This window comes from Papilio machaon, chromosome 2, assembly GCF_912999745.1.
Source record: "Papilio machaon chromosome 2, ilPapMach1.1, whole genome shotgun sequence".
NCBI lineage: Eukaryota > Metazoa > Arthropoda > Insecta > Lepidoptera > Papilionidae > Papilio > Papilio machaon.
The window spans coordinates 9,797,075-9,815,715 of NC_059987.1; the positions used below are offsets into that span (position 1 = coordinate 9,797,075).

At 33.3% G+C, this 18,641-nt stretch overlaps 1 protein-coding gene across 5 annotated transcripts in view; it reads right to left on the reverse strand.

Moving 5' to 3' along the window:
- Positions 1-259: 259 nt before the first annotated feature.
- Positions 260-18,641, reverse strand: part of LOC106710485 — a 51,515-nt gene continuing 33,133 nt past the window's right edge. Inside the window, exons 2-12 of one of the 5 annotated variants that reach the window (XM_045685271.1) lie at positions 11,567-11,804; positions 9,143-9,366; positions 4,895-5,053; positions 4,581-4,692; positions 3,783-4,454; positions 3,556-3,682; positions 3,436-3,473; positions 2,987-3,359; positions 2,576-2,912; positions 825-1,484; positions 264-606 (exon numbers count right to left, since the gene is read on the reverse strand). In XM_045685271.1, the coding sequence (XP_045541227.1) occupies positions 289-606; positions 825-1,484; positions 2,576-2,912; positions 2,987-3,359; positions 3,436-3,473; positions 3,556-3,682; positions 3,783-4,454; positions 4,581-4,692; positions 4,895-5,053; positions 9,143-9,366; positions 11,567-11,660 (3,114 nt within the window). In that variant the 5' untranslated portion in view covers positions 11,661-11,804 and the 3' untranslated portion in view covers positions 264-288. Of the gene's footprint in view, positions 607-824; positions 1,485-2,575; positions 2,913-2,986; positions 3,360-3,435; positions 3,474-3,555; positions 3,683-3,782; positions 4,455-4,580; positions 4,693-4,894; positions 5,054-6,172; positions 6,319-6,628; positions 6,745-6,818; positions 6,932-9,142; positions 9,367-11,566; positions 11,805-18,641 lie in introns of those variants that run through there. The other 4 variants (XM_014502551.2, XM_014502553.2, XM_014502555.2 and 1 more) reach the window with 4 other exon arrangements.

Sequence of the window (18,641 nt, forward strand, 5' to 3'; positions counted from 1 at the left end):
ATTCGTTTTTTCGTTTATGTTAGTTTTGTGACATGATGAATGATTTTTCTACGAAATTGGTTTACAAACAGTAAACCAAATGTAGTATGATAATTTTTATTTATTTATATATGGAACCGATGATGCCTGCATCTGTTAATCCTCACGAAAATCATATTAATAACTGATTAAATATTTTATATTTCTTTCAAATCTAAATAATGAAAATAAATATTTGTATTATAAGAAAATAAAATATTTTATCTATAAATATCACATTCCAAATTAATAATAAACAATTTATACAACTTAATTGCTCAATTTCGATTTTAAACTTTCGAAAAACGCTAATTTAGTTTTTATGGTGCCTGGTTCGGGGACTGGACTGCCCGGTCTACTCGATTCCTTTGTTACCTCTTCTGTTCCTTCGGGAATGGCTTTGGACCCTCCGGGAACTGTTAGTGGTGTGGCCAATGACAGTTTCAGTTCGTCGCGGAATTCTTTAGAAATACTTCTAGCTGTAAGACTGTGCATGTATATTAGTTTGTTTGGTGGTTTGTCTGTTTTGTCGTCGAAGTTAAGCATGTTGTCTTTGCTTTTTCTGCGTCTTGTGGGCTGTTTTGGAGGCTGAAAAATTACATATTGATTATTACCTTCTAATAATAAGTAATTAATATCTGTTTACTTATTTTCACTTTTTTAATTGTACAAATTGTCATTGTATTTAGTATGCAAACTCTCGCTCGAAGATACAATATTCAAAACATCAAAAATCAAAGATTTCAGTTAAGATAAAACGATAATTTCTTATCAATTTCATACATTTCTTCATTTATCATACTGACCTTGGTTGATTCGTTCAAATTCTCCATGCTGACAAACTTTTTAGCTAATTCTTTTACGTTAGGAAGTTGCGGAAGGATGTCCTCTATATCACTGATCTTGTTCACGCTTTCTTCTCTTTCTGTGTTTGTAAGAGTTGTGTTTGTTTCCTCGCACGTATCAAAATTAGTACTGAGGCTGTCGTTCATTACTTCAGAGAGATTCTTATCTAGTATCTCAATGTTGTCATTGTTGTCAACCGTTTCTTCGTATCTCGGCGATACCTTATCATCGGGCTTACATTTTACAATCTCCCCGGTCTGCACGTTGTATATTTTAATAGAATCTTCTAAACTACTAGTGCTAATAAATGAGTTTTCAATTCTGAGATTTTCCGGTGACTTTTCTGATATATCATCTTGATTGATTATTTCTATGGTTAACGGAGCCGTATCTGGATTGTATGCGGATTGCAGGATTTCATCAAATTTACTATCAGTGTCATCAGCCATTGCAGGTTTTGCGACAAACAGTGTGTGCTCATTCGCGTCCTCGTATTCTATTAATATTTGATCATTGTTGTTGGGCATCGTCGTAACTGATATTTGCATTTCATCTTTACCAGCGAATTTCGTATAATGTTGATTTGTGGCGATTGTTGTGAACTGTTGTATCAATAGTCCCTGAAAGAGCGAAAACAGTAAAATAATATTCGAATGTATGGCATAAACCATTGGGTTATTAAATCAAAAATTAACATGTACAAAGATAAAACTAAGGCTGACTCTAATTGATTCTATAAATGCATATAATCTTTATAAATTAATTTTAAAGCACACGCGTGGTTTTGAAAACGAATTGTGCGTATCATGGTTAATTTTAATATAATTTTTATACTTAAAATGGTGATTATAGGAGGCGATGACGTCGATGGAGTGACCTAATGATTATGGTAGAAGCTAAAGTGAGAGCTGCAAAGGAAAATGTTTGTTATGAAGATGTGCGTGCGACAGATTTTGTTAGTTCATTCGCAAGCATCTTGTTAGTCAAAATTCTGTCACCAAAAACGTACAACACTCACCACTAATCTCATTGAGGATTACTGTGGAAATATTACTGAAAATTTTAATTAGAAGGACACAATCTATAAGTGCAGTTGTATAGGTATTTGTAAATGTATTATGTGCCAAGTGCTGTTAGTCGGCCAGGTTTTTTTTAAATCACACAGCATGCTTTCTTTTCACACGTAACAGATAAACCAAACGCGTCAAAAACGAAGATATTTTGAATTAATTGAAAAATTATTTAATAGTCCTTTCACCATGTCAGTTTTAGAATAAATTTAACTGTAATGTCAGAGTTATCCTATGTATTCTAATAAATACAGTTTCGGTTGTCCTATGTTTGTATCGAGCATAGGGGCAGAGATTCGGATTGGTTGATTTAGTTTTATCTACATTTAAAATAAATGGGAGTGCTGAGAGGTTTGATGCTATTAAAGTTAACTAATAAAGGTGTCTATTCACCATAAATCTTTTTGAAAACCTTTGTTTAATCTAAGGCTTCCGCCGAAAGTGTAATTTAGACCTGGTCGTCGTTTGGAGCGAATGTACAAGTCCTCGCTCTTCAATGTGTTACTTCGCCTAACAAGTGTGTAAGGTTCGAATAGATCCTCTGTTATTTCTGGTGTTTTTGGTATTTTAAGTCTAACTATATCCTCGTTTTCCACATAACCATCACCTCGATCGCACACAGGTTTATGTTGTTGTCTTACGTTCCGGGTGACATAATGTCGGTCTGTCGAGTGATTCTCGTCATCATTATCACTTGGTCTGTCAGGGTTTTCGAATATGGGATTTATAGCAAAGTTGGGACTGGCGTTTCTGGGGCTGAGAAATGCTCGGACGATGTTGTGATGAAGGGCGGACGCCTCGAGGTCGCTCAACGAACTGCTGGCACTTACAGGCGAAGCGAGCTCTGTATCGAAATTGTCTAAACTGGTCGATTTATGCATTGACGATATCGAGCTTGTGTCGCTGTTACACAAGCTGTTTGTCTTGCGCGCTCCAGACGACATTTTGGCATCTTTTATGTAATAATCTCTGCCATATCTGTAAGAGTATGAAATGTTTTTTAAGATATATAGTAGTGTTTAACGGTGTAATTTATGGAAAATGAAGTGTACCGTTTGTATTGAGGAATTTCTTCTGAAAGTACACGTTTCAAGCTTTTATGTGTTGGACTTCTGACTTTCCCATTAGGAGAATTAATTTCATTTTCATTTAAAGTTAGCGAATCGATTTTATTAGTTATTTCCTCGTTGATTGTACCATTATGTTTTCTTTCTTCAACATCGACTTCCTTCTCAATCACTGGATTAACTGTATTGACTTCGGTAACTTCTGCTTTAAATTCTTTATCTTTACAAGTAAACGAATCGAATAACGACGAAGTACTTTTCGCTGTTAATCTTTTTTGTATGGCTTCTGGAGAATATGGATTATTAGGCATCTCGACATAGTTTAGCCATTTCTGGCGCTCTCTGTATGCAATGGAACCTGCAATTAAAGAATATTGTATATGAAAAATGTTCTAAAGTTAGTTGTTACGATTATTTTAGAATCACATACTAACCTGGTATCAAATCTTCATTATCATCTGTGGTAGTGCATCTGAAAAATGATTTTTTTTATATCAGAACTATTGCGAAGAAATTGCTAAATAAATTGTTTGGTTTGATTTACAATGACTTACCTTTCCGTATCATCCTGAGCATGTTGCCTGCGCAGACTATCAGCGTATCTCTGCACGGGCACTGCTACCGTCTCTTCATATTCACCAACTCGCTCGTGACGACTTAACGTGTTTGTTGCTGAGCTATCTGTAAAGATTTTTCTTATTAACTTCATTCCATTTGGCATTGAGTTTGGTATTCTTTTAATTATTTGTTAAACAGTTTATTATTAAGTAAAGTTATTTACCTGCGAACGTTTTTGAATTGGGATCATGATCAATGTTTTCCAAACTATCTGCTTCCATAGCTTGTGATGTATCCAAATCTATTAATAGTCCAGTTTTAGTGTCGTTAAAAATAGATCTATGGATTTCTTCTTTTAAATTAAATTCTGCTTTCGGCGGCGGTCCGCTTTCCACGTCAAGTAATAAAATGGAATCTTTCTCCTCATTATTGTTTACATGATTGGTATTTTCTTCATTGTCAAGGTCGGTTTTATTTCCTCCCACGCTTGAAATGGTTTCACGTGTCTCGTTATACTTCTCGTTGTCGTCCGATCCAATAAAAATCATATTATCAAGACTATCTGCTTCAAAATCATCCGTATGAATTTCAGGTACTTTCGCTTTTCCTCCTATAATATGTTTCGAGTCTAAAACTTTTTTGACATCGCTCTTGTAGTCTGCTGCTTGTTCTTCTGCGTCACTCGCATTATCTGAAAGATCGGTTGTGTCCTCGGCATCTCTATCGCCTATGAGCGCTCGGTAGTCCGCATTAGAGTTAGGGACCAGCATCGGTACAGGTACGGATTGTATTGTTTTAATTTTTTTCTTCTGAAATAGCCAGTTCTCCTCCCAAGATCCATCGACGGCCTGTATGTCACTGCTCGATATTTCGTCCAAGTCATGATCTTCGTTATCTATGAAAAGTTATATTTTACAAATGATTCACGTAAAAATTCACGTAAATAAAATGTGTATCACAGCAACGTTTGTTTATGTGCAAACAAATGTTTTTATTTACAACACAACAGATATAAAATCACCATTATGCACGATGTCTCCTCCGAACTCCGGGAAGGGCACGCGTCGCGGAAGCGCCTCCGCCTCGTCAGTGGCGTCGCCTTCCTCCCAGTCTGATACATCCTCCTCGCGCAGCTGGAGTCAAAATTAATTTAATAAGTACCTTGGCATTAAAAAAACTAATTTTACTAAATCTTACCTCGCCTGTGATTTTCAGTAAATACTCAAATCGGTGGAAATGTGGTGTTGGATATGTTAAAGTATGGATGTAGAAAGAAGCGAGTAAAGTGTATCAGAATTGTTTTAACCGATCACTTGCTACGTGAAGTGAGCTTACCGGTGGACTGATGTCTCTGGTGTTCCTGGAGTGCAGCGAGCGGGGGTCGGAGCGCTCTGAGCGCTCTGAGGGCGAGGGGCTGGCGCTAGCGGAGTGGATGCCGCTGCTGCGACCCCCGGACCCACCGGATCCGCTCTCTGTCTGGTAACGCTCGATCACCTGCAAGAAATCACAGTTTCATAGTTTAGTTATGATACGATTCAATTGTCTGCAAAGGTAAGTACCAGCTGAGCTCTTCAAGTAAATAATTTTTATTCGAGTCTTTTGCACAGTATCATGCGTGATTTGGCCACTATAAGGTACTTGTGGAAGAATGTAAAATTCGTATGTAGGCTTGTGCTGATTCCATTTCTAAAAGAATATTCTTCTTAAAATGATGTCAATCAAAATATTTATTTACAAAATACTTCGTCGAAATGTCTTGTTTTATTGGCGGATTTTGTCAATCCCGGAACTACTGTGAGTATTTAAATGAAAGAAATTATATCGCAAGATAACATTAACATTGGTATTTATAATTTTATCACAGTTGTATTACATTAGTTGCTACGCAATTTAAAACATATTCGACTGTTTATTTTATAACCAAGTGTATGACGAGACATGAATACCGTACATATGGAAATTGCCACGTTATTCACAAGACCAATAAATCTCATTAAGAAGAAATCATTGCAATTGTTTTTATACAATAATAACAAGTATATCTTGTAAATAAAAAACATTTAAACTCTTACAGCTACTTTAAACAAAGTTACCCGAATGCACAACGGATGTAAAACGGAATGTGTATCTTTAGAGAATATTTGTATGGATAATAATATATTCCTAACTATTTATCATATACCTCTATTATCAGAAGTACTTATTAAGTCGCCGATTAAATCTATTTGATTGGTCGCCAGGAGACCGTTGCACTCTGACTTGACGACTTATTTGATAAGCAATCACTTTACAATATCAATTATCCATGCAGGTAATAAATGTTTATTTTACAATGAATTTTAATAACTTATATTTAGCTACTGGATTCAAAATTTAATTAAATGTTTTCTAACGATATTTTCTTAATTTGTAGAGTAGTGGAATTCACCTCAATTGTTTCAAATTATTCAACGCGTTTTAAGAGTTCATTTTCAGACAAAACAATCATATTGGTATGGAACTTGTCGAAGGTCTTAGGTTAAGTAAATTTAAAATCAACTAATTAAAACCATAGCTATATTATATTACAAGAATTAGAGCAACAGAACAATCAGTTTAGAGAAAGTAACTCACAATATAGCTGATGAAATTGTACATCTTCGTAAGTGTTGCAGCGTGACGAAATATAATGGGCACTAGTTTCTAAAGATATAGGTACACGTAAATAATGTGAAAATAGAATAATGAGAAAGATAGAGACAATTCTCATAGAACGGAACACTCTCACACTGCGGCCCGAATATCAGCCAATGCTGGGCAAAGAATTATCTACAGGGTTGGCGACGACGAGAAAACTGTTTTGAAGAGTGTTAAATTAATTGTAAGACTGTCGTTACTTGATATTATTAGCATGTTTTCATTTAATTGTATGATCTGGTAAACTACCATTAGTATATCTTAAAAGCTGAATTAAACAAATTGAGACATTAGATTTAATTAAAAAACAAAAATCATCTATTAACGTTGCTGGTATAAATTCAATGCAACATTAATTTTTATGTTCAAGAATATATGTACAAAATTACTCACCCAACCAATAACATATAAGGAAGCAACTACCAAAATCATATATAATGTCAACATTGCTACAAAGAAACACTCGCAGGTGGTAAGACAAGCGGTTTCAGAACGCACGTCATTAGAGAAAAATTTGGCGCGCGCGCACGATTGACAGATTGCTTTCGCGCCTTAATTAACATAAAATCGTATTAATACTCACCATTTCTTTATAAAGCGTGCAACTGTTTCGATGTATCTTTGGGGCTTATGACAAATTGTTATCGTGATAACACACATTATCTGAGGTTCGTACTCAATATTGATACGGTTGAATCATTTTAGTCTATGTTTTACTAAAGATTTCATTCGTCAAAGGAACTACGAAGGTACGTTGTGTAAGAACAGATTTGATAATATTGTTTATGATAAGTTCTCTTGTTTATGATTGATGCTGATTTATAGATACGCCTGGAGTAGCTGTAGATGTAGAGTTTTGTAGTTGTAACTTATATTTATCTACCCGTATGGTGCAATCATTACGAATGTTTATTTAATTTTGATAATTTCATGTTAAACACAGTGATAGACGTCATGTTAATTTTGTTTCTGTTTATTTAAAGCTATTATTAGTAAAATATTTGATGCAAAATCTCGAATGAAAAAAGATGTTGCCTCAAAATCTCAAGACCCTGAACTGGCTATTCATTAATTTTATTAAGGAAATGATTTAAAAATCTGTGTAAAATTGTCTCGTTATTATGCATTACATAATATATAAAATTCACCTTATATTATGTTACGTCTTTATTTAATCTGTGGGAAAACTGGAAACATTTTAAGTCAGGCGCTCGAGCCGGCGAAAGGTGTGAAGAAGAAGGCGGAAAGTTACTATTGTAATGTGGACATAATGGTCGTTAGCAAGCCGAGTAAATGATGAGTTGCGTATGCGCAATATGCAACTCTAGCAGCTTATATTAACATATTTCTATTCTATTTTTATATACGACTTCTTGAACAATAACAGCATCTTACATTACAAGTATTCTAGTTTAGTATTGTTGGTTTTAAAGCTTATTTACGAGATACGTAGTTTTAAACAACTAATTTTGAATTAAGTCTTCTCAAAATCTAGTAAAATGTCCAATGGTTTTTAAAATAAATAAAATCGGTACGCATAAAAATCGATTATAATTATAACAGGTATGATTGAATTCCGGCCCTGATATAAATAATTAAAATATAATTTCTACGTATTTGTCATTTGACAGCCCTAAATTAGTGTATGGCAGGTGCCGTGACATGATGACTTTGTACGGTTTCCCGCCAACATTACATAAAACTAAGTCGCGACTAACCAGATATGTTCGATTATAGGCAAATCAATAATTTGATATCAAAATAAAAACAGTAAACAAGGCAAGGTAATTGATAGGGATAACACAACCAGTAGCAGAGACAGCTAAATTTCATGTAGGCAAGCCACAAAAAGGTTATATTAAAAAAGTACGCTTATGTCAGAATATTTCTTTTTACCTCCAAACTTTTTTCCGACAACATTTCGAAGCACTCATCGAAGTATAATATAAAGGCGTGTTGCCATTTCTTCCACTGTAATTTCGCAGATATGTAGTACAAATTGCTGAAGTAATAAAACGGCGAAAGATGAGGACACACTGCTTCCATTTTACACCAAAGAGTTTGTATATTCGTTTTTTTTAAACCACTGTTATTTGTACCGCAAACTTCCGACTCGAATATTTTTGACTGCACTATTTAGTTTTAGGGGCATGTAATAAAACCGAGTTTACTTTATTGACTGACTTTAATATAATATATCACTAACTTCATAAACACGACAAATAGTCATTGCAATTGTGATATATGCAGAGGCCAAGAAATATATGAATGCAAAAGTATGAGCGAATGAAAATCTCTTGGTGATTAAACAACGAACAATTGTTGAATATCTCAGTGTTTTTATTATCAATAATAAATGATTTTCTGTTTCAATGACCATGACAAGCTGGTAAGTGAATCAATTGATTCATAATTCATAGCTTTTCTTCTTCCTCCCTTTCTCTCTATTAACCCATGTTCCAATCGAATGCCTTAATTTTTGACCACAAATTACATTAGGCTATTTATCTTTTTCAAAATATTAGCGTAAAACATTCTAATAACTGAACTGCACAATCTTCGACACGGATTTGTTTGTATTCAGCGTTCAATTAGAACGAGATAATAGTTGCTATAACTAGTCAAACAACAATTTTAAGTGCTTTTGTTTTTTTGCATTGTATAATTGTTGTTATTATACAACCTTGTACGGTTTCTTTTATCTTATTAAAACGTTAAATTAACTACTAAAATCACGAAACGGCTAGAATAATAACCCGCAGACTCACTCAAAAATATCCTCTTCTCGATCAATGGATTATTGCGGATACTGTTATTTTTATTAGGCAACAAATCCTTAACATAATTTCTGATCCTTTAACTTTTAAAACAACAGTCAGTTGCTTCGGAATTTTATCAAAATCTTACCTTATTCAATATAGCAGTAGCTAGAAGATCCTCATATGTAGAAGAGTGTATGGTGGGTGTGGGCGTAGGCGTTGGCGAAGGCGCGGCGGCGTACCGCGCCAGCGCCGGCAGCGCTGCAGCCTCTTCCACGACTCTAGCCACGAGCCGTTTGAGCTGCGCGTGCGCACCACTCGCTCCGCTGCCCACGTAGCTGGCATTTGAACCATGCTGGGACTGCGGTAAATCTGACGAAAAGAAACAAGAATTCAGAATTGCATGTGGAAACAGTTTACGACACTACAAATTTTCAACAGAGTATAAAATTTGCTTTTGTAAAGTTGTAGATAGGTAAATACTAAAGTAGGATTTGTGCAGAGATACAGAGTGATTAGAGTGAAGTGCGTAAGAATATGTGCGTGAGTTGAAATTTTTCAAGCGTTTAAAATAAATATAGACATAGTGCGTGCATCAGGACAGGATCTTGCAAAATACCTCAACTCTGCTTATACTTTTGCGTTACAAGTCTGATAATTTCTTCTTTTTCAAATTGCAATTGCAATTTTCGCAATTAACTCTTTGATTGGAGACATAACCTTGATTTATGAATACTTTTGTGTTCAAGTGAAGTTGTAAATTATAATAATACATAGTCAATTAGTTGTTATTATCTGTGGCTGGGCGCTGAACAATGGCAACAATTAGTATTTGTCATAGTCACTCTGCACGCCATCTAGCGTTTTCAGAGAATCCGAGGTCGGGTGCCGACCTCTGACGATTTTAAAAGTTAAAGCATTGTCTTTGATTAATGTTTGTACGATTATTTAGCTAACGACCATAAGACATTTTCATTTTTCTTTTGAAGGAAAACATTATGTTTTCTTTAGACTATAGTTACATAATTTATTGGTTGTTTTATCAAAAACTTACATAAACTAGCGACCATATTTCTTCCATTGTATCGTAAACTAATGTACAATCATCTGTTTTGAATAATGTGAAGTAAATCATATAGAGATTTTGAGGGTTTACTAATAGTTCTATTGGTCTCTTAAAGCATAAAATACAGTCGACTAAGTTTAGATTTTAAACGTAGTTCTAGGACTTAAAATCACATTATTAATGTTACCAAGAAATATAAATATACCGTGTAACTTAAAGGTGTACGCAGAAATTACAGATCTACGTTTGGCGCGAGTTTACAATGTACTAATTATTGTAATATTTTTGGACTTACTACTTAATAGTTTGCATACTACAGTGAATATATAATAAAACACGCTTTAATGTTGTAACCTTTTCTCTCTAATTCCCACGTCAAGCTTTTTACAAAAACCCCATCTCAAAGAGTATGTCAGTGACGTTCGGAAATTTGAACGCCACATATATATAAATACTTTAAAAATTAAATAAAGGTAAATAATAATTAATTATGTTTATTACTTTATGATAAAAAAAGGTTATTTTTTGTAAATACTTTTTGCACTACACATGAGATGAGACTTGAATGAATAACTAATGTGTTAAAATAATACACGTCAGTCTTGTTTTCAAGGAAACTTTTTACTATATTTTTTGTAGGATTCGTCCGTGTTGTGTATAATTGTTTAACTCTTTATATCATGGATAGGTATTATTCTACTAGCTGTAATTAAGTATTAAATTACACTGGAAGAAAAGCAAACGCAATAAGGCGATAAAAAGCCAAATGATTTACGAATAATAAATCGGAACATTCCAGAAATTCTTGGTACATACAAGTGACCTTTGTTTGTTATTGTATGTTCAATAAACACGTTGACTTTTGCCATATCTTTCTTGAGACAAGTTACATTAAATATTCTGTTGAAACAAATATATTTACGTTATTTGTATACTTAAAGTCAAGTTCCATGTCTCTTGGAGTACAAAATGATGTAACTAAATGTACGTTAGTATCACAATAATATGTTTAAAAAGTATTAATAAAATTAAAAGTTAATTTTCACATAATATATGATGTATAAATAGAAACTTCTTTATACATTAGTAGTTGTAGTTTATACAGTAGTAGTTAGTTTTGTACGCGCGGAATTTAAAAAATATAACCTAACCTATGTCACTATAGTGTAGCTCTCCAAGTGGCAATTTTTCTAATCGGTTCAGTAGTTTTGGAGCCTATGCAATACAAACAAAGAATTAAAAGTTTCCCCTTAATTAGTAAAGATTAAATTAGTATAGACTAAATTATACGATGTAATTGGAGAAACAGATTGTAAATATCGTTAAATCTAAGAACTTATATAAATATTATTTTAAACGAAAACAATTAAAGCATTTTATAAAAATAATACAGACATCACCCACACTTGTTCAAAGTCTGGAATGATGCAAAGTCCTATTCGAGGTTCGTTAGTAATTCATTTTACCACGTCAATATTTCAAACATGTACTTAGTTTTAAACTTACCTAAAATCTCCTCAATCCAGTAACAGGAGACATACAGGAATATGGCAACTCCCAGCCAAAACCCGATCAGTAATACTATCAAGTATTCCAACATCTTCAATATTTCATTTTATTATATCACCAACACTGTTTATTTTATTTGTTATCTTTTATTTTTAATATCAGCCACCTTTCGTTATGAGTTTACATTATATTCATCAGAATAATCATGTTTTTGTTGTAAGAATTGAATGGATTCCTTAATTGGAAAGATATATGCGTAAAATTTTTGAGAAAACATAACAGTTTAATTAAAGACGATAACATTTTTTTTAATTGGATGATTATTATTTTAACTAGAATATAACTCTGATTAACGATGTAACTGTAATTTTCCCATTTATATAGGTATTACTAGCTGTCGCCCGCGACTCCGTCCGCGTGCAGTTAAAAAAAACTAAATGGGGGGGGGGGTATGAAAAATAGATGTTGGCCGATTCTCAGACTTACTGAATGTGCTCACAAAATTTCATGAGAATCGGTCAAGCCGTTTTGGAGGAGTTTAACCACAAACACCGCGACACGAGAATTTTATATATTAGATTTAAAAGAAATAAATAAATACGTAGTCTCATGTACTTATATTATTTAAGTAATTAGAACCTAGTAGTTATTTTGAAATTTAACATTGAGTGCGGAATTAAACATTCTGCCAAAGATGTGGCATACTGGCCACTAAGACCTTTGCCTTTTTAGATTAAGAAAAAGATAGGCGAAAAAATAGTAAGAGAACCGCGCGGGAAGTTACCAACGAAATGTAGTCTCGAAAAGTGTTAGCAACGTGATGTATTAGTTATTAGAGTTTTGGGAATTTTAATGTAAATATGTATATAGTTTTATGATTAGTATTTTATTAACGTAATAAAAGCATTTTGGCTGCCATGCTGGTATCAATTTATACACAGTGACCATTTGATGTGTGTTTTAAGAGTTGATTGTTTGTTGATATTATGAAATCCGTTCTGCGTGTTTCGGAACGGAATTGAAAACTTCGCGCGTTGCGATGTAGTGACAAATCAAATGTTTGGTAAACTATCTTTTAATAAATCAGAGATAATTTCTCGAAAATTTAAATAAATCTGTTAACTTAGCAGGATAAAAACGACTAAAGTTGTTTTAATACCTTGCGTAAGGCTTTAGAGAAATTATTTTGGTAATTTTTTTTTCTCCCACTTTCTGAAGAAAGTAAACGCACGGATTGTGAACTATTTGCTACTGTAACGAACGAAAGTAAGGCGAATGCGTTATGGTTTCATAAAAAAAAAAAAACATAACAACCGTCTCTAACGAGTACATCACGACCGTAACATTGATAAGCTTTGCTGAATGTGTATCTAATACGGAGTAAAGGAAAAACGTAAACCAATATCTCACGTATTTTATCGTTTTCTACAACCTTTCAACCAGAAAGTAGTTAAAAGAAACTGGAAAACGAAAACTTATTGATACGAATAGACTCGAAATAACTTTCTTTCAAAAATTTAAGGTATAAGTTAGTGGCGTAAAGCAATGGTAACTTTCTAGTCGATTTATATAGAATTGAATTTAATAGAATCAATAACGTTCATTATGAGAACGCAATTTATATCAACATTACGTGATAATCCGAAAAAAAACCTGTAAAAATAAAGCCAAAGTAACCAAACAGTTACTTAACCGATAATCGTGAGGTATGCAGGACGAAGATGTGACATGAAATTGCTAACGGTCATCATGCAAATTACTGTGGATGTACAATGGTGTGCTATCAGCACCGTTTGCTCTTTGACAGATCGAGGACGATCTTCAGTCGTCCTCAGAATAAACATTTGACAGTATTGTTATGGTCAAAATATAAGTTTAATGTGGTTTTATGTTTATAATCGCAGTGATTCTGAGTGTTATCATATTGTGGTGCATCGTATCTATCTTTCTTAAATACTAGCTGACGCCCACGATTTCGTCCGCACGTAATAATAAAAAACTTAATAAGTAGCTCATGTTTTCTTCCAGACTATGTTCCACATCTATGCCATATTTCATCGAGATTTGCTGATCCGTTCCGGAGATACCTACAAACAAACATCCATCCATTCATACATCCATCTAAACTTACGCATCTATATATATAAAAGAAAGTCGTGTTAGTTACATTGTTTATAACTCAAGATCGGTCGAACTGATTTAGCTGAAAATTGATGGAGAGGTCGCTTAGAACCAGGAAACGGACATAGGATAATTTTTAGCCCGTTTTTTATTTTTTATTCCGCGCGGACGGAGTCGCGGGTAAAAGCTAGTTTATAATATTAGTAAGATGCATCTTCTCGATTTCATTCATTTTCCGTTTTCGTTCATGTTTGCATTTACGAGCCTTAAAACAGTATTTTTGTTTACATGCCTTCATATTAAGTCACTGAATTATCAGTTAAAAGTCAATATTTAAACTAATTCGCTGTTACATTTGGCAGTATTAAACTGATACCATCCTTGACCCATAAAATGATACATAGGTAATAATGTTAATTCGAACACGTACGGTATTTTAATGTTTACTTCCATATATGTATTCCTGTTGCGTTTGATCGTTCGTATGTAAATATGCGAATACCGTAACCGCAAGGATTAGACCTAGTATCATAAACAGCTATTTTAGTAGCAAGTATTGACAAATTCGAAACTAGAAAAAAGTACAGATAGTATAAAATATTAAAATAATAGAGAGATAATGATTTCCTATGATTCAACGTTAGGAATCCTCGGTAATAGATTTTTTCGCTATGTAAAAGTTCACCTTTTTTATCATTTGCGGATCGAATTTAGTTCTATTTTACTTATATACTCCTAGTTTATTTAAAAAATATATATAATAAGATAAAGTTGATGTATAATTAAACGAAAGCATAGGAGAATTACGTTGTCATTTCCTCGGACACGTGTTGCACTAGTTAAGGTAATGACTGGATCAGCTCTCAGTCGAGAGTGAACATAGAAAGGGTCGTTCACATGCAACATGCATTAATCATTACAACAATTTCATTTAAAATACCCCTCGATATTATCATAAATGAACCTGTCCGTCACATAAAATGAATAACACAAGGAAAAATGCGTTGTAAAAATAAAATAAATTAGATATATACATATTATTATTAAGTCTAAAGTAGCGTAGAATAACGATTAAGTCACAAGGCTCACCAGCATCCTCTATACTAGTCGATGCGCACTTCGAAATGGTACAGTTGAAAAATACTACTGGCTGTTTTAACAATTATTCTATAAAAAAGGAATATTTGATAACTGGCCATTGGTTTCTGAGACAAAAATATCTGAATAAGTGACACAACAGATACAAAATGTTTTAAACGCGGATTTTGGTCCCAGAAAGCCATGGTAACTATTGCCCGAAATAGTTATTCATTTATATAGTTAGTAATATATAATATGTAGTTAGTAATATTTACATTTATTCTTTTTGATTTATAGTTCTATAGGTGTCGCTCGTGACTCCGTCTGAGCGAAATTAAAAAAAAAACATAATAAGTAGCCTATGTGTTCTTCCAGACTATGATCTACATCTATGCCAAATTTCATCGAGATCCGTTAAGTTAAGCCGTTCCGGAGATACCTTCAAACAAACATCCATCCATCCATCTAAACATTCGCATTTATAATATTATCAAAATTTTTAAAACGATAACAAACAACATTCAATAAACAAAGTATCATGATTGATGTTATGGAAGGTTGTTATTACTTATTTATATTGAATTGTTTCACAATATTGATGTCAACGATTTATATCTGACAAATTATATTTTAATGACAACTCATTAAATAATAGTTACTTAGCGTTACGCAGGTTGTTATTCAAAGCAACGATAAAAACAGTTTTATCGGATATCCGGTAGACCTAACGTCGCAATGTTCCTCAAGTCTTGATAAGGTAACTGGTTTCTTCGATTACCATTTTCTAGTTTTAGGGTTTCGATCGCAGAAACCTACCATTAACGTCACAAATATAGCGCCACTTTTAGAAATAATATACGTGATCATAATTTCTTGAGCCCAACTTGGCAGAACTTACGATTTGACTTTTCCGTGGTTTACTTATTATAATGTTTTATGGCACTTAACTTATATAGGAACGGCTAAAACACTCACGTATATATATCTGGTGTCGGCATCGACTAGTTACGGGCCCATCGGGGGCCCTTCATCAGGGTGAGTGGGACTGGTAGCCGTTCCTATATAAGTTAATGATAATGTCTCACGAAAGTTTGAATAATTTAAGGGCACTTGTTCATATTATTAATATTTATAAGTTTTACTACATTGGCCAGTTTAAAAGTACGTAAACAAAGTTAAAGATGCTGACGTGGAATCTCATGATCTCAAGAAGATTTTTTATCTCCATTCTACTAAGGATGTAAATGTTGATTTTTCCTTATAAATACAAACGACAAGAAAAACTATGAGGAAATACATTCCGTTCGTCCGTACGTGCTCTTTAAATAGTAAGGTTATTTTCTGATAGTTTAGATTAAGTATTATAAATCAAGACTTAGGTAGTGATTTAGTACTCATGAAACGACTGAACGCGGCAATTATCGTTTAAAACTGTTATTAGTTTCATTATACGTATTTACTTTATATGCAAAAGACAGAAAACAAAATGTTTATACATAATTAGAGAATTCCAAAATAGTACGTGCAAGTATTTACAGTCGTTATATGTGAAGGGCTTTGGCCAACATTAAAATGCAACCGACGCGACGTACAAATAGGGACGTTTGCGTACATGGCTATTTACACTTTCCCTTTCAATAGCTATGCAATATGACAGATGATTTTCTTGTCAAAGTCTATCTTATGTAGTTCTTAACGGACAGTCCTTTTTATTTAATATGTAGGAGTTTTCTGCATGTTACAATTAAATTAATAATGTAGAAAATACACGATAATTTGTCTTTTAAAATACTAAGGATAGCTTAGTTAATGCAAAATGTTATTCCCTTTTTCTATACTCATGGAATTCAAATAGTTTAATGTTATAAATTCGTATTTAGTTTACTAAATTTGTGATAACAAATGACCTTTGTTTCTAACTTGAGAACAATACGAGCATTATAAATGTTGTATAGAAACTAATTTTATTATTATTACATGTTAATATACTAAATTGATGTGAGTGAAAAGTGATTCCTAAATATAACGTTCGTTAAATTGGTTAGATTTTATCAGATCATTGCTACGGTTTTGGGTAAACATTTTGTTTTAGATGTGTTGTCCTGGCACGAATATATGCAACATGCGCCTTCAATTTCAATCGTGGATTATATAAAAATGAGTTAAAGTTTTTTTGTGTTGGTACTTTACACCCGATACGCGGGATGATTTTTTTCCACTGTGGGATAATCGTTTGGTGAGAAAACGTAATGTTATTAATAAACAGAACGTTTAACAAAAACCTTTGACCACTAAGAACTATTAAAAAAACTATAAAATTAAACAAAATGGTAAAGACTACGTTTTATTGTGTTTGCATAGAAAAGCGCGCGAATATTATCTTTTGAAGTACGTATGCCGCGCTGTCAAAAAAAAACAACTGACGTTTGTCAAAGTTTTCAGGACTGGCCGGGCAGAGACGTAATACAAAGACTTTTTATTATTGTTTTTGGCCGGCCTCATTGACGTAACCTTTAACAACTGTTTATTAATAATTTAAATTGGCTAAATAAATTATAACCCGGAAAAACTTTTTTACAATGATATAAAGTCAAAGTTTTCATGAATATGTAAAAACTAAACTAAATATGTAAATAAGTTTAATAAAAATAAAGCGTTTAAACGAGACTTTTGCCCGAATACTGAAACGTCACTTAAATATGTAAGAGCGTCTTAAATTATAAGACCACGCTTAAACTCCAATATGCAATTTTCGTAAGTCAGTTAAAGACGCATCTCAACTTTGATGCCAATCAAATCGTACCATGCTTAAAGGCCACTCAATATCACATTTCTTATACTGGATCGTCACTCAACGACATTTTGCTGTCAAAAGAACTGTCATGTCGACTTAAGTACGCCAACAATTTAAGAGTGGTCGCGAGCTATCTTAAGATTGAAAATCTAAGGTGTTAACATGTCTGCTTCATCATTATCATCGTTTTCGGAGAAATAAAATTCTCATGTCACAATGTTCGTTCCCGTACTCCTCCGAAACGGCTTGACCGATTCTCATGAAATTTTGTGAGCATATTGAGTAGGTCTGAGAATCGGCCAAAATTTATTATTCATACCCCTATTAAGTTTTTTTTAACTGCGCGCGGACGGAGTCGCGGGCGACAGCTAGTATTAATATAAAAATGCCGACTGAACGAGAATATATCGGAATCACAAATAGGTTTGTAGCGACATTTGTCTGCGCCCCGCTTAAACTGCTTAAAAAGTGTTTTGATGATATTAAAATTTTAATTCAAACTTTCAAAATATGAACTAGATGTCGCACCGTTAACTTGTCAAAACAAAACGCCAGATGCTTTCCATTCTACAAAAGTAAGGTCAATTTTTTAATTTATTTATTTATTTAAAAATAATTTAAACAGAAAGGATATTTTTTAACAACCTTCTTTGATTTTTGAGTATTTAGTATTTTTATTTTAATTTTCTTTACTATTTGGGAATAAACACGTCTTACAACTATAGGTTGTCCAAGCCATGCTGCGTGAAACGGATACGTAAATTGAATTTTATGAAAACGTAATCGAGAACAAGCATTTTTTATACACTCTTTGACCGAAAACAAAGGATGTTGCCATGACGTAAAAATAATACGTCTACTTACGGAATCACGCGCTTACATGTCTTGATTTGCGTTTGTGTATTCCACTTAAGTTTTGACGTCTGTTAAATTGTAAGCAATGCTTACGAAACGAGATATTTAAGTAACGTTTCAGTATTCGGGCATTTATCAATTAATAAAAGATTTGAAGCATTTATTCGTAATTTATGCACTATTGGAAAGAGGTCAACTGCCTAATCAAGGTAGGCAATATCT